This window comes from Oryctolagus cuniculus, chromosome 2 (assembly GCF_051225735.1).
Source record: "Oryctolagus cuniculus isolate XC-2025 breed Fujian yellow rabbit chromosome 2, ASM5122573v1, whole genome shotgun sequence".
NCBI classification, from domain to species: Eukaryota; Metazoa; Chordata; class Mammalia; order Lagomorpha; family Leporidae; genus Oryctolagus; species Oryctolagus cuniculus.
Genome location: NC_142868.1, coordinates 122,795,242 through 122,822,022, shown reverse-complemented (window position 1 = coordinate 122,822,022; position 26,781 = coordinate 122,795,242). Strand labels below are relative to the sequence as shown.

At 49.8% G+C, this 26,781-nt stretch overlaps 1 protein-coding gene and 1 long non-coding RNA gene across 6 annotated transcripts in view; one reads left to right on the top strand and one right to left on the bottom strand.

Moving 5' to 3' along the window:
* Positions 1–25,295, bottom strand: part of LOC149128035 (uncharacterized) — a 47,586-nt gene extending 22,291 nt beyond the window's left edge. Inside the window, exon 1 of one of the 3 annotated variants that reach the window (XR_016229257.1) lies at positions 25,003–25,295. This is a non-coding gene — a long non-coding RNA (uncharacterized LOC149128035). Of the gene's footprint in view, positions 1–20; positions 4,883–25,002 lie in introns of those variants that run through there. The other 2 variants (XR_016229258.1, XR_016229259.1) reach the window with 2 other exon arrangements.
* Positions 24,661–26,781, top strand: part of KCMF1 (potassium channel modulatory factor 1) — an 86,248-nt gene continuing 84,127 nt past the window's right edge. For 2 of the 3 annotated variants that reach the window (XM_051842704.3, XM_089326204.1), the window contains exon 1: positions 24,661–24,955. In XM_051842704.3, the coding sequence (XP_051698664.1) occupies positions 24,940–24,955 (16 nt within the window). In that variant the 5' untranslated portion in view covers positions 24,661–24,939. Of the gene's footprint in view, positions 24,956–25,302; positions 25,723–26,781 lie in introns of those variants that run through there. The other variant, XM_051842705.3, reaches the window with a different exon arrangement.

Below are 26,781 nucleotides of genomic sequence, written 5' to 3'. Positions count from 1 at the left end.
TAAAGTTTATGTCAACTTACCCTCTCTGATCTCTCCGGATTTCAACACCACTGTGCCAAGGAACTTGCTTCTCAGAGGGAGAGGTCCGTGGAACACACAGGTGAACCGGCTCCAGGACAGAGGGCGAGGGGGCTCCTCCCTCCTTCCAAAGCTCTGCCTTTAACCTCTATTATTTGATGTCATCCCCTACCCCTCGGCCACTGGTTTTGGGAGTCACCCCACTCGGCCTGCAGTTTTCTCAAGAGCTGTTGACTGTGCCTTATTCACCTTTGAACCTCCAGGCTCTGGCCCAGAGTCGGTGATCAATAACTGGTTATCAGGCGAGGGAACAAATTCATATATTGGGCTTCTAGGTTCTGTTTAGGGAAAAGAATCAGAACCTAACAGAAGGACAAGGGTTCTAACAACCTTAAGAGAGTTCCTGACTCTACAGAGTTTCCATGTTTGGAATTTTTGTCTTCTTGCCACCAGCATTTCCCTAGAGAGCTTGGTAATTAAACACATAAAACTAAAAGGGCCTGTGAGAGTGTGGTGTGTCTTGACCCAGAATGCATGCATTGCGGGCCTACGCTGCCTTTAGAGCCAGGACATAGCTTCAGTCTCAGAATCCTGGGTCACAGCTCCGTGGTACCCTATTTTTCAGGCCTTGTAGAAATATTTCCCATGTGATACAAAGCACAGTCACTGGGCCAGAGCCGCATAAGCTCTACTGGGGGTGGCAGGTGGCAGGTGGGCAGGGCATCTTCAAGCATGGCCCCCCACCATGGTGAATACCTGTTGCTTGTTCCCCAACCCGGGACCCATCCATCTTCCTGCTGTGGGACCCTGGCCTCAGCAGTCCACTCAGGGGCCAAGAAAATGACCCTCCTGGCCCCATCAGAGGGACTCTTGGGACTCTCGCTGGCACTTATGGGTAAGAGCCTTGCTGGTTTTGGCTTGGCTTAGGTATAAAAGGCACAGGCTAGAGTTACTACAGCCATTTTTTGCCACTGCAGGTGGACAACTTTCCGAAGGTAGACAGGAAGTGAGACCGCACCATCAGGGAGAAAGGGAGATCAAGGGCCAGACAACATTTATGCCTCTAGATTCAGCCATGCCTCAAGCTGGGTTTGTCCTCTGGAATTTCTAGTTATGTGAGCCAATAAGTTCCCTTGTTGCTTAAATCTATGTGTGCCACGCTTTTGGTTACATGCAAGAAAAAGCTGTAGCTTGGGGCCGGCCTTGTGGCATAGTGGGTAAAGCTGCTGCCTGCATTGCCAGCATCCTATACGGTCACCGGTTCCTGTTCTGGCTGCTCCACTTCCAATCCAGCGTCCTGCTAACACCTGGGAAAGCAGCAGAAGATGGCCTAAATGTTTGAGCCCCAGCACTCCCACGTGGGAGACTGGAATAAGCACTTGGCTCCTGGCTTCAGCCTGGCCCAGCCCTGGCTGTTGTGGCCATCTGTTAGAGTGAACCATCTGATAGAGATATCTCTCCCTTTCGGTAACACTTGCAAACAAATATTTTTTAAAATAGTTGTTTTTTAATTAAAAAGCCCTAACTTATTCTCCAGCCCCTGTGAGCAGAGAACGGGCCGTGTGAGAAACTTGGTTTCACAAAGCTGCCAAGAAACTTGAGCTCTAGGACCAGACACAGGTTAAGAGAGACCCCTTATGAAGACAAAAAGATGCCCTGACACACAGTGGAAGGTTGCTCAGAGGCATTCTGCAAGCCACCGACAGACAGTGGATGTGTGAACACTTAGAAGAGAGTGGGGACGGGGTCAGCTCAGTCCGGGGGTGGAGATGGGCGTGCCAGTCAACCTCCATCACCTTGTCATCAGCAGTCATAATAAACCCACAACAGATAAGAGAATCACTCTTCTGTCCCATATCTACTCCCCCTGGATCTCCCATCTCACCTCCTGTGATAAGCAGACACAAGGTTTGGTCCTTGTCCTTGGTCCTGGCAACACAGCTAGGAAAACCTTTGGAACCTCTCAGGTGATAAGAATGTCCTTTGTATGCTAATGAGATGACTGGGTGTCTGGGAGCTTCAGAATGTGGGGTTGGTCATGAGAAAGACCTAGGTCCTACAAAAGAGTTGGATACTTTGGCCCACCCCCATTCTCTGGGAGGAGAAAGGGGTTGGAGATCAAGTGAATCATCCATGGCCATTGATTGACTCAGTCATGGCCACATAAGGAAACCACCACCAAAACCCCTAAATGATCTCTGGAGCTTCGAGGCTGGCAAGCATATCAGGGTGCTAGGAGGGTGGCCTGTGTCGAGAGGGCTTGGAGGCTGCACGCTTTCTCCCTGCCTTGCCCGCAGCCACCACAAGTCCACGCCTCAGCCCAGGCATCTCACGGGAAGTGTGGGCTGCTCCCGACTTGACAGAAACCTAACAGGAGTGTTCCCCTGGATTCTGTGAGCCGGTGATTGACTGTAAGGGAGTAGTGGAAACCCATGATCTATAGCCAATGGGGTGAGAAGCGCAGACGGCAATCTGGAACTACTGAGTAGCATCTCAAATGAGGGAATATTGTGGGATCTGATGCTAATTCCAGGTACACAGTGTCAGGACTGCACTGAATTCTTAGACCCCAGGTGGTATCCAGAGTGGGCAACTGATTGGTATAAGGGAAAAACCCACGAGTTTGGTGTCAGACGTGTTATGAGTAAAAACAGATCCCATTCTCCCCCATTCTCAAATCAGAAAAGACAGTCATGTATGTGTGTGTGTGCGTGTGTGTTCTGCAAATAAAATGTAAATAATTTTTTTTTTAGTTAAGTAAAAGTTAAAAGCTGAAGGAAAGCTGGCTACACCAAGAGACGAAAAGACACTGTTAGCAGAGGTCTGAATCCATTTGTGGCCCACATGACTTCTTTATTATTATTATTATTATTATTTATTTATTTGAAAGGCAGATTGACAGAGAGAAGGAGAAATGGCCACCAAAACAGCCAGGGCTAGGCCAAGCTGAAGCCAGGAGCCATGAACCCCATCTGGAATTCCCTCTTGGAGGGCAGGAACTCAGGTACTGAGCCATCAGCTGCAGCTTCGTAGGCACATTAGCAGGAGGCTGGAATGGGAGCAGAGAAGTCGGGACTCAAACAGGCACTCCCATGTGGGATGTGGGCAACCCAAGGAGCTGCTGAACCTGATATGTCGCAATGCCCGCCTCCCATAGGACTCCCTACCTGGACAACAGATCATAAGCAGCTCTCCCCACCCACTCTCCTCCCCTACCACCAAAAAAAAAAATCCCCTCTAGAGGTCAGATCTGACTTCCTGTCTCCCCTGCCTGTGACCCTCTGCTGGTTCCCCTTCCTGATCCACACGCAGTCTCTTAGTCTCACTTCTGTTCATACATTTTTTTACGGCACCTTCTAAGGTGTTTCCAGGCGTTGCACCTCCCTCCCTTGCTTCTGTCTGCCTAGATTTTCCTGCCGTGCCTTGGTGGATGTGGTGGACTCTTACTCAGGTTTCAGAGTGACTCAGAGGTGACTTATTCTACCCAGGCCCCTCCCACTCACGCTCACCTCCTGGGTGCCGGGATTCCAGAGCGTGAACTTTACCTATTGACACAGCCTCGTGTTGCGGCTGTAAGGTGCCCACCTCCTTCCCGGGCACTGGGACGTGGCCTTCAGGGGTCTGTCCGCAAAAGAGGGGCAGAGGCCCCTGGCAGGTGATGCAGCTGATGTCCAGGAATGCAGGAGCTGAGACTGCTCAGGCCGAGAAAGGGCTGCTGGGAGAAGACCTACACTGGGTCCCTCTGTCCTAGGCACCCCACTGACCCCAGCTCTTGGTGCAGCCCACGGCTCCCAGCCAAAGCTCCCTTCCCCGTGACTGTCAACGGGAGGAAACTCCCTCTGAGGACTCTAAGAGGCTCTGGGCTACCGTGCAGTGTGATTATGACTGTGACGTTATTAGACTTAGATTTTATGTGGAATGCTGGTTTGTACATATTATGAGTAAGACCAGTAAAATTCTTTTGGATTGTAAAAATAAATCACAATTAAATTTTATTTTATTATTTCAAAGACAAGTCTCTTTCGTTGCATAATATTCAAATAGCAAGGTGAGGAAAAGTGCCCACTTGTCCAGGCTTGACATAACCGCTGTCCACAGCTGAGTGTGTGTCCTCTCAGACTCTTTCTCAGACCTATACAAGCATGTTTGTGTGTGTCAAAATCACACACGCACACATGCACTTCAGAAATTTCACGAAAAACGGAATAAAAAGACAAGTTTATTTGGGTGCCCCAAATTTTTGAGAGTGGACAGAGGTTGAGTGTAATGGCTAGATGCTGCTTGGGATGCCTGCATCTCATATTAGATTCCAGCTTCCTGCTTATATACACCCTGGAAGACAGCAGATGACAATCACGTACTTGGGTCTCTGCCACCATGGGGGAGATGCAAATGGAACTCTGTTCTCCTGGCTTCTGCTGGGCCCAGTCCTGACTGTTGCTGGTATTTGGAGAGTGAACCAGTGTATGAGGGGCTCTCTCTCTCTGCCTTTCAAATAAATTAAATAATAATTTTAATAACATTTGAAAGCCATATATTCTTTGTTTTAAAAACAACTTGAGGGGACAGCATTGTGGCACAGAGGGTAAAGCCATTGCTTGCAAAACCTGCATCCCATATGGGCTCCGGTTTGAGTCCCAGCTGCTCCACTTCTGATCCAGCTCTCTGCTAATGCTCCTGGGAAAGCAACAGAAAATGGCCCAAATCTTTGGGCACCTGAATCTTTTGGGAGACCTGGAAAAAGCTCTTGGCTCCAGGCTTCAGACCAGCCCAGCTCTGGCTATTGCAGCCATTTGGAGAATGAACTAGCAGATGGAAGGCCTTTCTCTCTGTCTCTCCCTCTCTGTAACTCTACCTTTCAAATAAATAAATCTTTAAAGAAAAAAATTTGGCCGGCACCGCGGCTCAATAGGCTAATCCTCCGCCTTGAGGCACTGGCACACTGGGTTCTAGTCCCGGTCGGGGCGCCAGATTCTGTCCTGGTTGCCCCTCTTCCAGGCCAGCTCTCTGCTGTGGCCAGGGAGTGCAGTGGAGGATGGCCCAAGTGCTTGGGCCCTGCACCCCATGGGAGACCAGGAGAAGCCCTGGCTCCTGCCATCAGATCAGCGCGGTGCGCTGGCCGCAGCGCGGCAGCCATTGGAGGGTGAACCAACGGCAAAGGAAGACCTTCCTCTCTGTCTCTCTCTCTCACTGTCCACTCTGCCTTTCAAAAAAAGAAAAAAAAATTTGATGTACAGATGTCTCAGTCCCTGTCAATCTATTTGATTCTTTCTAATGATCACACAGTAAAAGTTCACTATATTGAAGTCAGCAAACTATGACCTGCAGGCTGATATAACCCACCACCTAGATAGAGTTTACCTGGAACACAGCCATGCTTTTTCCCTTGCATAATATTTCTGGCTGCTTTTGCACCACCACAGCTGAGTTGAGAGGTTGCATCAGAGACTCCTGTGGCCCACAAAACCTAAAGTGTTTATTATCTGGCCCTTTACAGAAAGTTTGCCAATCCCCGCAAAATGCAGCTTTATTTAGCCAGTTCTCTTTTAAGGAAATTTAAATTATTTGCATTTGTTCAGCATTACAAACAGTCCCACAAGCAACACTTTCTTTTCCTTTTTTAAAATTCTTTGCATGTATTTATATTGATATGAAAGGCAGAAAAACTGAAAGAGAGAGAGAGAAAAATATCTACTATCTGCTGTTCATTCCCCAAATGCCTACAATAACCAGAACTGGGCCAGGCCAAATTCAAGAGCCAGGAACTCTACCCAGGTCTCCCATGGGTGGTAGGGACCCAGCTACTTGAGCCATCACCTGATGCTTCCCAGGGTGCTCATTAACAAAAGCTGGAATCAGGAATGGACTGAGACTCAAACACAGGCCTGTGATATGTGATGACACAGTCCTAAGCAGCATCTTAACCACTACACCAAATGCCTGTCCCGAACATTTTCTTTTTCAACATTAGATTGGTGGATGGCCACCATAGGTATCAGTGGTTGAGAACTTTACTGAATATGATCCCAATGTGTCCATATACAAAGACTCCCTTTGCAAACAGACTTTCAAATGAATAGATGGCATATCTCAAGGGTGACTCAGAATAGCAGTAACTGCCACAGTTGTCAAAATGAAGGGCTGTACCAGCAAGGGCTCCTTCTAGGTGTAGGCTGTGTGGTGCAGTGTAATGCCTAGAACCTCTTCTCTGAATCCAGCTTTCTGCTAATGTGCACCTGGGAGGCAGCAGATGATGGCTCAAGTACCTGGGTCCCTGTCACCCACATGGGAGGCATGGGTGGACCTCCTGGCTCTTGGCTTCAGCCTGGCCCTGTCCTGCCTATTGTGGGCATTTGAGGAGCAAACCTGCAGATGGAAGATATTTCTCTCTCTCTCTCTCTCTCTCTCTCTCTCTTTCAAATAAATACAAATAAACTTTTAAAAAATTTAAAAAACTAAGATCTCACTTTCATAATAAAGTATTAGAACACTCACCAAAGAACATCAAAGCACACTCCATGGTCCAAGATGAGGTGAAAATTCTGGGATGCAGACAATAAAAATTAGATACTGACCATCAATAGCCCACTGTCAATAACAGAGACACAAAGAAGCCAAAAAGAGCAGGTAAGGAAAGAAAGGCAATGGACAAGCATAAGCATGTGCCTGGCATGTGTACTCTCTGTGCAGGCATGGTGTTCCAAATGATACGTCCATGCGATGGCACAGACAATCAGAACAGAGGCAGACCTTCAATAACTGGCATCACCGAGCCATTGTGAGCTGCTGAAGAACACGTTACGTGTATTCAATACTTATTTAACCCTCTCAATACTGTGCCACCTGACTGGCAGAAACAGCAACACCGAAGATCAATACCAAGCCTAACAGAAATCCTTTTCTTCCAAGTCAGCCTCAGGAGTGTCCCTTCCACTCTACCCACCAGCAGTGCCTGAGGAGGCAGCTCACGCAGCCTCAGACTTTGCTAGGCAAAATGGATGTATGTGTGTGTGTGTGTGTGCGTGTTGAGTTAAAGTCATACATTGCCATATCTTTTGCTTCAAAGAAGGGGTACAAATGGGCTCAACATTGTGAGTCTGTAAAGAAGTGCAAATCAAAACCAGAGGGAACCTCACACTTGCTAGAGGGCTAGAATTAAAACACAGACCACAACAAGTGTTGGCAAGGATGTGAAGAAACTGGAACCCTTGGAGCTGGCATTGTGGCACAGCAGGTTAAGCTGCAACTTGCAACCACATCGCAAGGGCTGGTGCTGTGGCATAGCAGGTAAAGCTGCTGCCTACAGTGCCAGCATCCCATATGGATGCCGGTTCGAGTCCTGACTGCTCCACTTCTGATCCAGCTCTCTGCTATGGCCTGGTAAAGCAGTAGAAGTTGGCCCAAGTCCTTGGGCCCCTGCTCCCACGTGGGAGACACCTGAAAGAAGCTCCTGGCTCCTGGCTTCAGATCGGCGCAGCTCCAGTCATTGCGGCCATCTGGGGAGTGAACCAGCAGATGGAAGACCTCTCTCTGGCTCTACCTCTCTGTAACTCTGTCTTTCAAATAAATAAAACAAGTCTTAAAAAAAAAAGACATTATGCTAAGTGAAAGAACACACTTGAAAGGCCACATATTCTATGATTGTATTTGTGTGAAATGTGCTGAATAAGCAAAATCATAGACACTGAAACATTAGTTGGTGACTAGAGACTGGGGAAGTGATTGCTAACGGATACAAGGTGATGCCAGTGTTCTAGATTTAGTTAATGGCAATGGTTGCATAACTTTGTGAATTTACTAAAAACCTTTAGAAGGCTGGTATTGTTGCCTGTCTAGTTACATTGCTACTTACGACATCTGCAACCCACATTGAAGGACCAGTTCCAGTCCTCGCTACTGCGCTTCCTGATGTGCTTGGGAGGCAGCAAATGACGGCCCATGTACTTGAGTTCCTGCTACCCACATGGTAGGCCCAGATGAAGTTGTTGGCTCCTGGCTTTGCCCTGTCCCAGCCCCAGCCCTAGTTCCAGTCACTGAAGCCATCTGGGAAGCAAACCAGCAGATGAAAGATCTCTCTTGCTCGCTTGCTCTGTGTATCTCTTCTTCTCTGTCACTCTTTCAAATAAATATATAAATCATTTTTTAAAAAACATATCTTTAGAAATGTGAATTTTATGGTATATGAATAAAATTTAAAAAGCTACATATTGGGCCGGTGCCATGGCGCAGGTTAATCCTCGGCCTGCAGTGCCGGCATCCCACATGGGCGCCGGCTCGAGTCCTGGCTGCTCTACTTCCCATCCAGCTCTCTGCTATGGCCTGGGAAAGCAGCAGAAGATGGCCCAAGTCCTTGGGCCCCTGCACCCACATGGGAGACTGAGAGGAAGCTCCTGGCTCCTGGCTTCAGATCAGCGCAGTTCCGGCCGTTGTGGCCATCTGGGGAGTGAACTAACGGAAGGAAGACCTTTCTCTCTGTCTCTACCTCTCACTGTAACTCTACCTCTCAAATAAATAAATAAAATCTTTATTTAAAAAAAGCTACATATTGTTATACCAGTGAGCCATTTTCATGAATGACTTGCCCTAGTGTTTCATCTCAAAATCTTACATATTAGAACATTTGAGGCATCAAGTTCGAAAGAATTCAAACTCAGAACTTTACAGAGAATAGCCCAGAACCGTGCCCATCAACAGAGGGACAAAGTGAAGCTCAAAATCAGAATCCAGGTTGCAGATTGGAATTGATAAATAAATCAGAGTGGGCGGAAGGGGCGGTTCTGGCACAGTGGGTAAAGCTGCCGCCTGTCACTCTGGCATCCGTTATGGGCACCGTTTCAAGTCCCAGCTGCCCCACTTCCAATCCAGTTCACTGCTTATGGCCTGGGAAAAGCAGCAGCAGAGGGCCCAAGTGCTTGGGCCCCTGAATCCATGTGGAAGATCTGGAAGAAGCCCCTGGCTCCTGGCTGCAGCCTGGCCCAGCCCTGGCTGTTGAGGGCATCTGGGGTAGTGAACTGGAGGATGGAAGATCTCTCTCTCTCTCTCTCTTTCCCTCTCTCTGTCTCTCTGTAACTCTGACTTTCAAACAAATACATCTTTTAAAAACAAAAGACAAAGAAAGAAATCAGAGTGGGGAGTGAGTTCCCAAAAGGGGAAGATGTTCAGCATGCCACAGAGAGGCTGATGTCGCTACACCAAATCCCTGCAAAGCACAGTAAATTTAATCCAGGTCCATGTTAAGGGTTCCAGGCAATGAACAGGAAATCAGATTGAGGCCAAGACATGTGGGGCGAGGCAGAGAACTGGACGAGAAGTGCAGTGATAAGGGCAGTGAGATTTCCAACCCTGGGCTTCGCTGGGGTGCTGGCTGAGCAGGAGAAGGAAGGTAGGATGCAGAACCTGGGGCAGCGCTCAGAGGCAGAGATCCAGTCTCTAGGGGGAGCAACGAAGACAGCAAGACGCAGCAGCACAGCCAGCAAGGGGGAGCGCAGGCAGAGCAAGCGATGGTTTCCGAAACAGGTAAGTTCAGTGGCTCAGTGGCTGCCCGCTCCTGGGCCCGAAATACAGAGCATGGGTTTGGGAAACATCCACACAGGAAGTCTGGTATCAGCTGGGGCTGACTAACAGTTGAATCTGCTCCCACCTTGCTCCTTGGAGTGTAGGTGGGCCTGTGCACCACTTATCAGGGTGCTGGTGAGACAGCAGCACAGCCTGGCAGGAAACACAGGGCAAGCCTGGTCGACTCTCTTCCCGCAGCGTCAGGCTGAAGGGGCTGGGCAGAAACCAACTATCAGGAGGCAAGACAAGCCCTGGAGCTGCCAGGAGAGAGCAGGGCACAGGGGATGGAGATGGAAGACACCCTGGAGAGACTTCTGAGCAACTGAGGCACTTAATGCGTGGTTTTACATCCCACAGAGGAAACTACGGGTACAAGCACCCCCGAAAGTGGCTGTGGACCTAGACTATGGCTGAAAGCGGTTGTATGACCCTTTCATTATGGGTTTACCTACCCAGGCTTTCCAATCTTTCCTCTCCAAGTGAAGCTCTCTCGTTACAACTGCTTATCAACCACAACCTCTACCAGGACATTTATCTTAGGCAAAATGACAAATATCTATTAATAAGATAATCAGCGGTGTGCACATTACAAAGGAAAGGTTGGGCTATTTTTTCCCATTCTTAGGAAGATGACAACCACCATCGGTGCTTGTTGAGCACTCTGGAGGGCAGACTCCGTTCGAATCATTTTTAGTTTTAGGTCCTTGAGAGTCTGAGGTTAGTTGTTGCTGCAGTGCAAGGGTACAGTAGCAGGAGGTCAGAGGGGGCTTTGCAGAAAACTTGGAAAGATGCAGCCCATTGGAACAGCAGAGAACAGAGAGAAGAGCATCCCAGAGAGGGGCTGGGCATGCAGAGTCATAGAACTGCACAAGCCACCCATCGGTGCTGCGGCTGGATGCGGGACACAGCATGGGGAGGGAGGAAAAGACAGGAGCCTGCAGAAGACTGGGGCCAGACTGTGACAAATCTGCAAAACTACACCAGAGAAGTGCAAAGACTGGGAGGTCGGCTAAGGTCTTACAAGCAGTGGAAGCGAACAGTGGTGTTTATGTTTTAGAAAGGCAATGGGCTGCAGAGAGTGAGCAGCACAGGAGGAAGACCAGAGGTTGGGAGACCAGGTAGGAGGCCACTGCAGTTGAGAGTGAAGTGCTGAAGGCCTAAGTCAGAGGTTGACCCACTTTTTGTAGGGCCACATGATAAACAGTTTCACCTTTGCATGCCATACTGTCTCTTATTGAATTATGCTCTTGGGCCACGAAAGCAGCCATAGGCCATAAGGAACAAACAGGCATGGCTGTGTTATAATAAAACTTTATTTACAAAAAAAAAAAAAAAACACGCAGTGAGGGCCAGTTTGGGTCCATGGGTTGCAGTTTGCCTACCCTGGACCTAAAGCAATAATATTCCTACAACAGCTATGACTTATAAACCAGGCACCTTAAAGACATTATTCCTGATTCTTAGAACTGCCTAACAGGGGATGTGTTATTGGCCCCCTTTTATGAATAAGGAACCTGAGGTTGAGGGATGTTGGGTAACTAGCCCAGGGTCACACAGACGGTGTGTGGCAAAGCTGGGACTCAAAGGGCCAGCACTATGGTGTAGAAGGCTAAGCCTCCACAGTGCCAGCATCCCAGTTCAAGTCCTGAAGGCTCCACTTCCAATCTAGCTCCCTGCTAATGTGCCTGGGAGAGCAGCGGAAGATGGCCCAAGTGCTTGGGCCCCTGCACCCACGTGGGAGACCCGGAAGAGGCTCCTGGCTTCTGGTTTCGGTCTGGCCCAGCTCCAGCCGTTGCAGCCATTGGGGGAGTAAATACATGGGTTAGAAGATGTCTCTGCCTCTCTGCTGTTCAGATAAATAAATCTTTGAGAAAACAACAACATCTATAATTGCATGTGGGGGGATGGAAAAAAGAGTGTTATATATTAACAAGATCAAGAAAGTAAAACAGCAAGGTTGCACTCACTGCTTCCTTCCTCGAAGCATCCAGAGAGAGCTCTCTGACCTTTGGGGCTCACAGCCACCTGGTGTTTTTGCTCGCCAGCATGGACACACAGGTGGGTTTATCATGCAACAAGTGAATCCTAAGCTTCAGAGTCCCTTGCTTCCTGAAACAACGCTTCTGAAGCTCTGGGTCTAATTTTGCATTTCTTTCTTAAGAGTTACCTGTCCTGAACGTATAAGCCTCAGGCCCAAACCTGCATCCACCTGAGTGCATGGTTTTCAGAGTCAGGTCTGATACGCACCTGCTGTTTTCAGCAATTACCAGGGCCCGAGGAGCCTGTTTTCGGCCCTCAGGGGTTCCTCTTAGGAGAGCTAAGCAGCTGGGGGCGAACCTCACAGTACAGGCCCAGCCTGTCCACAGCCTCTTCCCATTATGTCCACTCCCCTCCATTTACCATCACTGGCCTTTGCTCCTCTTCCTTTAAAATATGGCCACAGGACCTGTAGTTTCTGCTGACTCAAGCTCTTTGGAATTCAAGACACCCATGAATCCAATGCTCCAAGAACCTCCTCAATCCCTCTTGGTGGGGCGCTGGAAAGAAGGACACACACACATTCCTGGGTCGGCCCAGGGCTGTGATTGAGGCCTTGGGGATGGCGGTTGGCAGGGCTTCCCAGGGTGGGGATCCTTAGGAGATCTAAGAGGCAGGGGGCTGACGTCACAGTCACAGGTGCAGCCAGTCCAAAGACTAGCCCCATTATGTCCACTTACCGTAACCAGGCCCAGTGTTGTAATCAGGAAGATATATGGGGGGGGGGGGGAATAGCTGTTTAACTCACCCAAATCACAAACAAGTCAAAACCAGAGCGTTACTAATGTGAGAAGAGGCCTAACAGGCAGAATAATTGGCTTTGGTCACCTGCTCAGAGTACTATGCCACAAAGCACATGAAATGACAGGTTGACAAGGTGAAGAGTGAACAAGAATAATCCTGTGACTGCTTCAGGGCAGGGACTGTGACTGTTTTGCCCAGTGTCACTTCTCCAGCAGCTGGTACAGCCCCTGACCCGTGGGAGATTCTCTGTACTTACTGAATGGATTAGCTGCTGCTAGGAGAAATGCCCGTTTCCCCGAAGATGGATGGGCATTTGCTTAGGCACGCTCTCTCTACCTTAACAGTACTAGCCAATAGCATCAAAGCATCTTTATCCTTGGATAGGCCGAGAGACTCCAATTTCTAATCTAAGGTTTCCCCTTTCCTACATTCTAGGCAGTTACATGCAAGCCTTCAGCTGTGACTCGTTGTCTCCCAAGCATCCTCTTTATCAGCTTTTTTTTTATTTATTTATTTTTTTAACAGGCAGAGTTAGACAGTGAGAGAGAGAGGGACAGAGAGAAAGGTCTTCCTTTTTCCCATTGGTTCACCCCCCCAAATGGCCGCTATGGCTGGTGCGTTGTGGCTGGAGCACTACGCCGATCCGAAGCCAGGAGCCAGGTGCTTCTCCTGGTCTCCCATGCGGGTGCAGGGCCCAAGCACTTGGGCCATCCTCCACTGCCTTGGCGGGCCACAGCAGAGAGCTGGACTGGAAGAGGAGCAACCGGGACAGAATCCGGCGCCCCAACCAGGACTAGAACCCCAGGGTGCCGGCACCACAGGCGGAGGATTAGCCTAGTGAGCCGCAGCGTCGGCCCAGCTGTTATATTTTGAGGCCCTTTCCCGGGGTAGTTCTCACTCTGTAATAGGTCTTGGGCAGACAGACACCTGCTGCAGGTGCTTGCTCCTCTACTCCGTGGGGATTCTATGGCCTGCACTTTCAGGTGACTTCATTTCCTAAGCTTCCTTGCCTACAGTAAGCAGTCCTCCAGACAGTAAGCCCCACTTCTTCCCAGTATCTTTCTAGGTGGATGTGTCGGGACTTTAAACGGCATGTGATTTTTTTTTAAGCATAGTTGAAGCAGAAGATGCCTTCATGAGAAATTCAGCAACTTCTGCAGATAAAACAGGATATGATGGCAAATCGTGGGTCAGGGGCTGGCACTGAGGCATAATGGGTCAAGCTGCTGACCGTGGTGCTGGTATCCCATGTGGGTGCAGGTTCGAGACCCGGCTGCTCCACTTCTGATTCAGCTCTCTGCTGTGGCCTGGGAAAGCAGTAGAAGATGGCCCAAGTCCTTGGGCCCCTGCACCCACATGGGAGACCCAGCAGAAGCTCCTGGCTCCTGGCTTTGGATTGGCCCAGCTCCAGCCGATGCAGCCATCTGGGGAGTGAACCAGCAGGTGGAAGACTTCTCTCTCTGCCTCTGTCTCTCTATAACTCTGCCTTTCAAATAAGTAAATAAATCTTCTGGAAAAAAATTTTAAAAAGGGATTTTTCTTCTTAAAAAATGCCTGGGTTTCAATTTTGGACACATCATTCATGCATCTCACCAACTGTCACTCCCCCTCTTCGTGGAGGAACGACACTAAACCCTGCCTAGGCTTCATATCCGAGTCACGGCACCATTATGTCGCTCCCCGTCTTCGTGGAGGAACGACACAGGACCCTGCGCTGTTCTTTTGTCTGCTCGGCCCTCCCCGGGTTTGCTGCTGGTTCTTCCCGGGTTGGCTACCGTCCCTTCCACCTCCGTGGAAGGGCGGTTCCCCCTGCCACTTTCCCCACTTCCGTGGGGGAGCGGCACACCGCCGGCTGGCTCTCTCGGGGGCTGCACAGGTGTTCCTTCAGATAGATGTTCCCCTTAGATGTTCCTGGTGCATGTTGTCTCTCTCCTCCTTTATAGTCCTCTTCCACCAATCCCAACTCTGCTACCCACACGCTGAGTACGCTGCTCTCCTCCAATCAGGAGCAGGTCCTGCTGTTTATTGGTTGAACTGGAGGCAGCTGTGTAGAAGCTGTTTCCTCCTCTCCCAGCGCCATATTGTGGGAGAGCAGATGCATAGAATAAGTCTTAATTCCAGTAACTTAGTCTAGTCCGAGTTGCTCCCAGTTGCTCCCCACAACCAACAAGTGCCGAAAGCCCACTGTGGGAGCCAAGAGGAGGGCTACTCCAGAAGTGTGGAAATAAACACTGACTCCAACCCAGGGGGAGCCCAGTTGGGGAAGGGAATGGTTTGGTCACAACAGTGGAGAACTGTGGAAGGAATTGGGAGTGCTCGGTGGTTCTCCGACTTTACTGCACCAACAGTGTCCCCACGGATGTGTTCTCTCTGCAGATCCTTGCGGCCCACCCCTCAGAGATGCTAACGCACTTGGTCTGCGAGTATCAGTGGACTTTCTTTCTTTGAGTTTATTTAATTTTATTTGAAAGGCAGAGAGACAGGTAGGCAGAGAGAGAGAGAGAGAGAGAGAGATCTATCTACTGCTTCACTCCCCAAATGTCTGCCACAGCCAGGGCTAGGCCAGGCCGAGACTGGGAGCTGGGAATTCTACGTGGGTCTCTCAAGTATGGGAGCCATCATTTGCTGCGTCCCAGGATGCTCATTAGCAAGAAGCTGGATCAGAAGTGGAGCAGGCCACAGCAGCTGGGTTTAGCCAAGCCAAAGCCGAGAGCCAGCTAGGAACTCAGTTTGGGTTTCCCACGTGTGTGGCAGGAATGTAACTACTTGAGTCATCTCCTGCTATCTCTCAGGATAGCATTCCCTAGAATTGCAAGTGGGGTTGATACTTGAATCCAGGAACTCTGATAAGGGATGTGGGCACTCCAATCAGTGTTTTAACCTCTGAACCAAAAGGCTTGACCCTATTGCAAGCACTGTTAAGAGACCCATGCTGTGGGGCAGCTGGTGAAGTCACTGTTTGCAATGCGGGCATCTCACATGGGCGCCAGTTGGTGTCCCAGCTGCTCCACTTCTGATCTAGCTTCCTGCTAATGGCCTGGGAAAAGCAACGGAAGATGGCCCAAACGCTTGGGCCCTTGCTACCTATGTGGAAGCTCATGGCTTCTGACTTCAGCCTGGCCTAAGCATGGCCATCACGGCCATCTGGGGAGTGATGGAAAATCTCTGTCTCGCCTTCTCTCTCTGTAACTCTAACTTTCAAATCAATCAATAAATCTTAAAAAAAAAAAATGGAAGAAGTGGAGCAGATACTCAAACCAGGCACTCTGATAGGAAGTTTAGGTGTTCCAAACGGCAACTTAACTGCTGTCCCAAATGCCTACCTCTGTCCACCTTCCTTCATGAAATGGCTCACAGAGGCAGGGGGCTACAGCTCAGTTTTAAAAGAGGAAAGGGTAGACATTTAGCAGACAGAGGCATGAAACAGCCTGACCTCACCTTCTTCTCTGAGGCATGATTGCCACAGCTTCCTGCCCTGCCCAAACGGGCGCTGTTATCTCCTCTCCACTTACAACCTTTTCTAGTGTCAGTGAGGATGCAGTGTCCTGCCTGCTGGCAAAAGTTGACCTCCACTGGGCCCCTCCTCACTCTTCCATTCCCACCTATGTGCGTGTACACACACACACACACACACACACACCCTGTATTCTCACCCAGATCCTTCTCTAAACTTCCAAACACACTGGAGTCTTCATTGTGGGCCCCCTCTGCTTACTACCTTCTAGTTCCCACTTACTTCTCTGCCAAGCTTCTTTAAACAAGAGGAAAAAAAGGAAGGAAGGAAGGAAAGAAGGGAGGGAGGGAGGGACGGAGGGAGGGAGGAATGGAGGGAGAGAGACAGGAAGGGACAGGCTATATACAACCAGTAACATGCTCATCAAAGAAAACTTCAAAATTAAAGGGAAAAAAAGGCACTTCACATCTCCATCATAAACACTCATCAGAATTGCTTCAATTTTGTCACCAAATACCTTGGAGGGTGGGGCATGGTTTCTGTGTTCTTGCTGGACACAGAAGACTCCCAAAAATGTGTGCTAACTAAGAAACATCACAAGTTATCTATATTGCGCCTCACCTAAACAGATCGTCTGGTATTATCCAGTCTTTATTTTATATACTTGCTTTATAAAGTGTAAACATGGCATCATGTTGCACATAAGTTTTTTAGAAAAGGGAAGTGTTTGGCAACCTGCTTCTTTCACTAAAAACACACACAAAAATGTTTCTAGTCCACTGCCTATCCTTATCACGCAAGCTCATTTGTTCCTTAAAAATATATTTATTGGATACAAATGTATTTTTAGTCCATTGCCTATCTGTATCATACAAGCTCATCTCTTCCTTAAAAATGTATTTATTGGGGCCGAGGCTGTAGCATGGTGGGTAAAACTGCCACCTGCAGTGCCAGCATCCCACACAGGGAGACTGGGAAGAAGCTCCCGGCTCCTGGCTTCAGATGGTCCTCGCTCTGGCCGTTCACTCTGGGGAGTAAATCAGTGGATGGAAGATCGCTCTTTCTCTCTCTGCCTTTGCCTCTCTGTAACTCTGCCTTTCAAATAAATAAGTCTTTTAAAATGTATTTATTGTTTATTTGATGCATAGAAATAGAGACACAGAGAACTCCTATGTACTGGCTCACTCCCCAAATGCCTCTCACTGTGCCAGGCTGAAGTCAGGGGCCCATAACTCAATCTGGGTCTCCCAAATGGTTGGCAGGGACCCAACTACTTGAGCCACTCCTCGCGGTCTCCCAGAGTGCAAGAATTTGGAAACAGAAGCGGAGCTGGAACTCAAACCCAGCTCTGATATGGGATGTAGGTATCCCAAGTGGTGTCTTAACTGCTGTGTCAAATGCCTGCCCCTACAATCTCATTTATAATTGCTGCTTTGGGCTTGGGTAGACCACAGTTTATTAAGGTAGTCTCCACTTTTAAATATTAAAATGAGGTTTATTTTGGCTCATTTTTTGGAGCCACTGGTCCCTCCTTCCTGAAGACTGCATCGTTGGCTTCTGTAACCGCCCTGGTTCTCTGGCACAGAGGCCCCTCCAGCATCAATCACTACTGCCCGAGGTGTGTTCTGTGACCCACCCTGGACTTCTGCCTTAGACCTTGTCTCCTTTCGTGGTAGTAACTGCCACCTGTAGTCTGACGATCCCCAAACAGGAGTCGCTGCTCTGACCCTTCCCCTGGGTCTTCCTGGATAAGCCACAGGTTTCTCACACTCCATGTATCCCACCCCAACCTGCTCCTCCTCAGAGCCTGGAGCTCAGTTAGTAGCAATATCATCTTCTGGATCTCCAGCCTCACCTTGGAAGTGGCCCTAGATTTCTCTCCTTCCCTTACTACCATATCCTCTCAGCCATCAAAGCCTGATAATTTCCTCTTCAAGGCATTTCATGGCTCCTGTTCAGGCTCTCATCATCTCTCTCCTATACTCCCTCTCCAATCCTATACTTTAAGCATCCATTTGTTTACTGAACAAATGTTTATTGAATGCCGGTCCTGAGCTGCGAACAAGATAGAAAAGGTCTCTGCCTTAACGAGTCTATATTGCAGTGGAGGAAGCCAGCAGACAAACAATAGAGCAAAATTATAACACAGAGTGAATAAACATTAAGAAAACATTAAAATACTATATAAAAAAAAGTTCTAAAAAAATAGCGGAGGGATGGGGCCAGCGCTGTGGCATAGCGGGTAAGGTCGCTGTCTGCAGTGCCGGCATCCCATATGGGTGCTGGTTCGAGTCCTGGCTGCTCCACTTCTGATCCAGCTCTCTGCTATGGCCTGGGAAAGTGGTAGGAGATGGCCCAAGTTCTTGGGCCCCTGCACTCATGTGGGAGACCCGGAAGAAGATCCTGTCTCCTGGCTTCGGGTCTGCACGGCTCCGGCCATTGCAGCCAACTTGGGAGCGAACCAGCGGATAGAAGACCTCTCTCTGCCTCTGCTTCTGCCTCTCTGTAATTCTTCCTTCAAATAAATAAATAAATCTAAAAAAAAATAGTGGAGGGAGTCTTTAAATAGTAAGCAAAGGCTTCTCTGAGATCGTCTTGGAGATAAGCCTGTCATATGAAGAATCAGGAACGAAGCAAATGCAAAGGCCTTGAGGTAGAAGAGAAAGGAGACCCTGCAGCAGCCACTGACCATCTATGTGTGGCAGAAGATAAGCTGGCAGAGTGAGCAGGGGCACACGCTCCAGGGACTTTAGATGTTGGTAGAAATTTGAGTTACAGTCTGGAAGAAACAGGGAGCATTGTGGGAACCATTGAAGAACTCTGAGCAGTGGAATGATGCAATCCAATGTGCCTCTGAACAACAGCTCAAAGTATGACAAAGTTTATCTCTAGGGGATAATGAGTTACTTTTATTATTTTCTTCATGCATTTCTGTATTTTCCAAGATTTCTTCAATGACCATGTAATACTTTAACTTTTTTTTTTTTTAATTTCTTTGAAAGGGAGAGGTGGGGGAAGAGAGAATGAATCTCCCATCTACTTGTTCACTCCCCAAATGCCTGCAACAGCCAGGGCTGGGTCAGGACAAAGCTAGGAGCTGGGAACTCAATCCAGTTCTCCCATATGGGTGGCAGGAACCCAATTACTTGAGCCATCACTACTGCCTCCCAGGCTGCACATTAGCAGGAAGCTGGAATCAGAAGCAGAGCTGACTTCAATCCAAGCACTGTGAAATGACACATGGGTGTTCCAAGTGATGTCTGAATTGCTATGCTACTTGCCTGCCTTCAGCATGTATTACTTTTAGGATTAAAAAAGATAGTGCAAAAGAAAAAGAAAGGTAGTTGGAGGTGGTACAAAGGACTACAGAAGGCAGAATGATTGGTGGTGAGATGCTCACAGCCAAGATTTGATTACCATAGAAATGGATGAAAGGGGAAGCTGACAGTAAAAAGGGGTCAGTCTATAGGATTCGGTGACTGATTGGCTGTGGAAGATTAATGGCAGGCAGGAGTTAAGCTGACCACTGGGCTTCATCTTGAGCAACTGACCAATAGATGGTGAATGAACCCAATGGCACAGGGGCGAGCACAGGCATGGGACAGAATACGAAGGGAACAGTGGAGGGGCCCCAAGAGCCAGCACTGGAAAATGACTCCCCAGAGGAAAGCATTTAGACACGAGGGACTGCTGCGGCTGCCACACTGTCTCTCCACTTCCCCTTCCCCGTCCTCCATCCTCCTCTCCTCAGGCAAAAGGGCTTTCCTTTATCTGCCTACAGGCACACCACAGAGGAGCCCAAGTGTCCGCAATTTCATTAACCAGGGAAGGTACTGAAAACCAACCAGCACAGCAGGAGCCTAGAGGTCCTTTTTACCAGGCCACAGTCTGTTCCTTGGGCCCACCTGTCTCCCCTAAAATCCATTTACTCCTTCTCTAAACTGCCTGCACCTCTCACTCCTTTCCAGCTGCCCTGTGATGGGGGTACTTAAACCTCAGCCAGCTGGGCCTGAGTCCTGTGTTTTATGTGGCTCCTGTTCTTACACAAGTTAAGTGCATTTTGCTTTTCTCTCCTGCTGACCTACCCACTGACAGCTGGTTTCAGCGGACCCAGTTAGCGAGCCTTCAGAGCGAAGGTCTGACCCTCCCCTCTGTCAGGTGACTAAGCAGAGGTAAAGGAGTGGCAATTTCCTCCAAGCACTGTCTATGGAGAGGAAGAAACCTTAGGGTGGTAACCAGAAGGGCTGTAGGACTGGAGTGACTTTTGGCTGAGAGAAGTGAAGTACAAATGCTTGAGAGTAGCTGGGGGGAGGCAGGGTGGGGCGCGAGGTCCCAGAGATGGGATGAAGGGAGATCACACACCGATGTGGGTCTAGTCGGGAGAAAGAACATCTTCATTCTCCCGAGGTGGGAGTGAGGGCGAGGCAGCAGGACACACACGGAGATTGCTTTGGAGGCTCCTAGTGGGAAGGGGAAGAAAGCCTTGCCTTTTTTTTTTTTTTTTAAAGATTTATTTGAAAGGTAAAGCAATGGAGAGACAGATCTATCTGCTGATTCACTGCCCGTATGCCTTGGCAGCAGCCAGGAGCCAGAAACCCCATGTGGGTCTCCCACATTGGTGGCAGGGACTAGGGTACTTGGGTCATTATCTGCTGGCTTCTAAGGATATTAGGAGGAAACTAGATCTGAAGCAGAGTAGCTGGGATTGAGTTCCTGACTCCTGGTTTCAGCCCAGCCCAACACCAGCCATTGCTGGCAACTGGGAAGTGAATCAGCAAATGCAGTTCTCTCTCTGCCTCTCAAATATTAAAAAAAAAAAATCCAAAGAACTTTAAAAAATGTATATTTTACATATCAGAAATTAAAACAAATACTTTAAAAATACTTAGTCACTTAAAACAATCAACATATTACCTAGAAACAAATGTTTTTAAGAAAAATAATTTTTTAAAAAAAGGTCAAAGTGTCATTGTTTTACAGTTTTGCAAATCTCTTTTAAAGTTCGCCTAACTGAAGACAGCTGGATTCTCTTATCTGCTTCTGCAGTCTGTGGAGGTGTATTTGCTAGAAGTCTGAAAATCCTAACATCTCACAGGCCCCTGGAAAGGATCTTGGAGACCCTGAGCCACACTTTGTAGACCATTTCTTGAAGCTTTCTTCCAACTCTTAAATAATTCATTTATTCGCTCACTCATTCAGTACATCCCAGAGACAGAAATGAATCATGTGGTTACTGCCTTGCGGGAGTCTGAGAGAAAATAAATGAAAACAAACTAAACAGTATGAGTGACCACGGAGGAGGAAGGTAGGAAGTTAGCAGTGTGTGTAAGAGAAACAGGGAAGGCTTACATGAGTACAGGGAATTTCAATTATGGCTTGAACTTCCTATGCTACCTTTAAGCAGAAGAGCCTGTGCAAAGGCCCAGAGGCAAGTGTCACTGTATACAAGAAGCAGGCATGGGGTGCATTAGCAGAAGGAAATGTCAGCATGCTGGAAAGCATGTTAAACTTTACAGGGGGTGGGGTGAGGGAGGGGGACAGCGCTGCGGTACAGCGGGTGGAGCCCCCACCTACAATGCCAGCATTCGCTATGGGCATTGGTTCATGTCCCAGATGCTCCACTTCCAACCTAGCTCCCTACTAATGGCCTGGGAAAAGCAACCGAAGATGGCCCAAGTGCTTGGGCCCCTGCCACCACTTGGGAGAGCAGGATGAAGCTCCTGGCTTTAGCCTGAACCGGCCCTGGTCATTGCAGCCATCTGGGAAGTGAATCAGAGGATGTTCTCTCCCTCTCTTTCAAATAAATAAGTAAATCTTAAAAAAAAAAAAACAAAAAACATAAAACCGTACACGGGAAGTTAAATTTTAACTCATAGGCCACAGAGAATGGGGTGACAACTGCTTGCTTTTCTTAGATATTTTTAAATTTTATTTTAAAATATTCCTGAAGTATAATTCACACAGAAAATGCACACTCTTAGGGGGATGGTTCTGAGTTTTGGCAAACATCCCAGTAATGTAAGCAATACAATCAAGATGTAGAATATTCTCATGCCACAAAGTTCTCGACTCAATCCAGTGCCCCCACACAGATAACCATTGATCTGATTTATCCCCATGGTTTTATTATTATTATTATTTTTTACTGTGTAATGATAATACACCACAGGAAGCTGCAGCTGCACTCGCCCTGTGGTAACATCTTACAAAACTCTGGGAACTAGCAAGGCTAGGAAATTGACAGCAGTACAACACTGTCAGCTAGATGGGAGACCTCACATTGCATCAATGTTTACATGCCTTAGCTTGTTTTAAAGAACACAGAGAATGGAACTGGGCCATGGTATGGAAGGAGGTATCGGTTCCTGAGGTAGAGCGTGGAGCAAGAAGAAGGGACTAGAGATAAATATTTCTGGAATGGAATATAAATCATCTGGATTTATATTTCAGCAAGAGGTTTAGATTGAAAGGCCTGAATCTAAATGAATGAAGGTCGTGAAAACCCAGAATAACCATAAAATTCCCACTTAAACAGGAAGACAATTCTTTCCTTTGTTTTCTTACTTTTGCCTGGTTAAAAACAATGAAATAACTGTCAAAAGACCAGCTATTCCAGGGCAGGTGTTTAACCTACCGCTCAGGACATCCACGTCCCGCATCAGAGTACTTGCTTCAGATACCTGGCTCGGGCTCCCAGCTCCCGGTTAATGCACACCCTGGGAAGCATCAGTGACGGCTCAAGTCATTGGGTTCCTACCACGGACTTGGGAGACCTGGATTGAGTTCCTGGCTCTGGTTCCCACCCAGCCCAGTCATTCAGGGAGTGAACCAGCAGATGGGAGCTTGCTCTCAAAAAAAATTTAATTTTTTAAAAAAGATCTGAAACTCCCTTAGGGTTTAGACGGTTACACTTGTATCTGCTTCCTTTAACAACCCAAATTAAACCTCTGTACTTATTCTTCTCTGCTCCAGAACTTCACTTGACTACATTATCGATAATGTCTTATTCTTGATGTATTTAGACATTCAGTCATCATAGTCACAGAGACTATGGCTCCCATGTGACTGACACACAGGGTCACAGACACCAGTACTGTACAGGGCTTAGCCAGGCATCAGAAAAAAAAGAGGGATCAACACCGGGTGAGCCTTCAGCACTGCTCCCTCTTTTCCATGACTCCATTCATGACCAGGCTGGGAGTCCCATAACAGCCGCGTGGGAATGAATTTAGGAGAAAGCTCCGTACATGCGATGGAAATGAGGTCTTCAGCAGTTCATGCAAAATGTGTCCTGGGAAAAAAACTCTGCACAGATTTCAACTGCTGCACCAAAATAAAATCATCTTTAATTCCATTTTTCAATAAAAATTCTGAAGCTCTCATATTTCTAGTGGCCAAGCCCTTACTTAAATCCTAGTATACTGATCATTGGTTTCTACCAAATGAAGGCCCTTGGGGACATCTGAGTGACCCAATAATATCTGCTTTCTTAACTTAAACATCTTTCATATTAGGTAGTATCTTAAAATCAGAGTCAACGAAAGTCGGTTTTTCCTGGGTCTGGTGCTAGATATTTTATATACATTTGAGCACTTAATCCTCCAAACATCTCTTAACACTAGTTGTTATGCCCATTTTAAAGATAAGGATGTCAAAGCACAGAGCAGTTAGGTCATTTGCCCAAGGTGACAAAGCCAGTGAAGGGTGGCCAGGGTAACAGTAACCCCAAAGCAGGCAGTACCTCGGCACCCAATTCCAGATTTAGCCTAGGAATACAGCTTTACGTCATGCAAAAACCCAGATTAACTTCAAATAGGAAAGGACACATTAAAATAACCACCAATATCAACCAGGTAAACAAAAGCAGACGGAGGCTCAGCAAGGTTAAATAACTTGTCCAAGGTTACACGGAGATCAGAAACAGAATTGCACGTCCGGCCTCGCCTCCAAAGCTACCACGTGGTACGAGGCAGTGCAAGTTATCCGTTGAATTTAAAATGCGTGAAAACAAAGTTGGCAATAGGAAGGTACAAATGTTAAAGACAGATAAAACAGTGAGGTAGTCCACCGGCAGGAAACAAACAAACAAAAATAACCGCCAACTTGTCAATGAAGTGCCTTCACGGTGAGCCGCGGCGCTGGAGCGAACTTTGCGCGGGCCCCGCCGGCGCCGAGTCGGAAAAGGAGACGGTTTCTGAGGAGCCGGTGTCGGAGACGCGGCGCGGCCCGGCCGCCTTCCCTCCCGGCCGCGACTCGAGCCCGCCGCCCTTCCCTTCTCGGCAGCCGGCTAAGAAACACAAACACGTTCCCAGATGGTCCGCAGCCGGCCCGGCAGCCATGCGCCCGGGGACGGGGCCCCCGCGGCTCGCCGCCCGCAGTCAGCCCAGCCCAGGAGCCCCTCGAGTCCGCACTCGTCCAGGCACCAGGCAGGGTTGGGGGTGGCGGGCCGGCAGACGCCGCCCGTGCGAGCAGCCAGCCGGGTGCCGGCCGCGGGGCATTTCCTCTTCCTCCCTGCGCGCCGCGTCGCGCGGCGGCGGCGGCGGCGGCAGCCAGGCCGAGGCTGGGCTCGGGCGCCCGATCGCGGCCTCCCGGCGAGCGCGGGCAAGCGCCGCGCCGCCCCCGCCGCGCCCGCCGGCCGCGGGGCCTCCGGGCAGCTGGGCCCGGCGCGGGCAGTGAGAGGCGGGGCCGGCGTGCGGGCGGCGGAAGAAGGCGGAGGAGGAGGAAGAGGAGGAGGAGGAGGCGGCGGCCGGGAGCCGGGGGAGAGGGGCGGGGGGGGGGTGGGCCGGGGGAGGGGAGGAGCGGGATTTGCGGAGCGCCGCGCCGCTGCCGGGAGCCGGCGGGCCCGAGAGTGACCGAGTCACGGCGGGCGCCGGCGGAGCCGCGGCGTCGGACCCGCCTCCTGGAGGAGCTCAGCCCCGGCCAGGCCCGGCCCCATTCCCACCCCGCGCCGCCTCCCCACCGCCGCCGCCGCCGCCGCCGCCGCGGGAGCGCTCCCCTGCCCACCCCGCCCCCGCGGCCGAGCCCGGGAGTCGAGTGGGAGTCGGCCGGCCGGCGCGGGCAGCGCCGGGACCCCGCGGGGGACACTGCAGCCGGAGCCCGGGAGGGGCCGCGCCGCCACCGTCTGAACTAGGATGTCCCGACATGAAGGTGAGAGGAGCCCCCGCCCCCACCCCACCGCCCGGGCTTCGGCCTACCCCGCCCGGGCCGGGCGCCGCGCAGGGCGGCCGGGAAGCGACGGAGACTTCGACCGAGCCCGAGCCGGGCCCGAGGCTCCGGGTCCAGGAGCGAGCGAAGGCGGAGAGTCGCGCCGCCGCTGCCGCTGCCGCCACGGCCGTGGTCGCGGCCCTGAGCTGGGCCTGGTGCCGGAGGCGGGGCGGCCGGGGCGGCCGGAGGGTTTGCACTGTCATGGGGCGGGGGAGGGGGAGGGGAGGCAGCGGGGCCCGTTACCGGCGGGAGCCGGGCCCTCGGGACTGATACCGGACGCCCAGGCCCGCCCGGTCGGCCCCGGAGCCGCGGGCCCTGGCGCGGCCTAGCGCTCCCGCCGCCCCGGAAGGGCCCGGCGCGGTCGCAGAGCCGGGCCGCGGGCGGCGGCAGGAGGCAGGGAAGCGGACCCGGGACCCAGCAGGCGCGTCCGGTCGCCGGGAGACGAGCGCCCGTGGGGCGGGCGGGAAGACACTGCGGCCGGGGGACGGGAAGCTCTCGCCGCCTGGAGCCCGCCCCGGCCTCGCGGCTAGGCCTCGGCGCGTCCCTGGGCTCGGGTAACCAAGTTCCCGGGGCGGATCCGGCCCGGCCGCGGCCAGCAAACTCCCTGCTCAGTCACCGCGCCAGAGCGGGACTTGCTCCCTGTCGGCCCCGGGGCCCTCGCCGGCGTGCGCTGCCTACCAGACCCGGCTTTGGTGAAGGACCGTGGGGAGGTCTGTGAATGGTCCGGGGGGCTGCTCTGTACTTTGCTGTACAATTTAAAAACACGGCTAGGGTAGAGCTGTAAATAAGCAGGCAGCTCTAGTATAGCCCAGTCCTAGGGCACAAAGAGCGAAACGTGTAGGGCCAATGTATAGATGTGAGCTGGTAAAAAAATAAGTTAACTTCCATTCACTGCCATATGGTTGAGAAAAGGGGAGGGGGTTGTGCTCTCTTTGTTTCCCTACTACAGGTTTTTAAATAAGACGTGTTTGAGAGACTTGGCGAAAAGTTTACCCTGGTAAGGTTAATGCAGGGTTGTAGAAGTGGCTTGTAAGTGTTGTACACTCTGGATTTTAAAAATCTGCATAGGTGATGTAGGAGTGGAGAAAGTTAAGGGAGTCAGCTCAGTTAGTATGTGCTTCACGCGGTGGGAAAGGTATTCTTAGGGAAAAACAGACCTTAGAATTTCAAGGTTGAAAGTCTCAGATTGATTAACATTATATTTGGAGCAAGTTTCAAGATTTGCATCGCTAATTGTGACGGTGAGAAGAATTCTGTATTTTAAAAGTTACAGAACTAGTAAGAAATCACACTCTGAACACAGCATTAACTGTCCAAGGGTGGGGCATTTTGAAATAGTAAGGTATTCCTCCTTGAAAGAAATAGAGAACTACTTGGAAGCTATGCCTGTTTCTCCATTTCATCTACTTAATGGAAATGTATCCCCTAGTTCTGTAATTTCTGAAAGTTGTGATTAAAGTTATAGTTAAGGTTCATTTGGAGCTATTAAAAGTTTGTCTTAGACTGTAGTCATGTATAGGTTGACCACCTTCAAGACAAAATGAAAGTGAGCAATGGCTGCAGGCTCCCTTGCTCATAAGCACTGGGAGAGTTAAAATTACAGAATTATAACCATGGAAAGAGTGCTTGAGCCCTTCCTCCTTGCTGAAAAAACATGCAGAAAGTTGCAGGCTGAGTGTTCTAGCTGAATGCAGTCTGGGAAGAAGAGCCCTTCGCCCTCAGAGCTCTGTTAGAGTCATTAACATCCCCTACTTGGGACACTTTCAGAA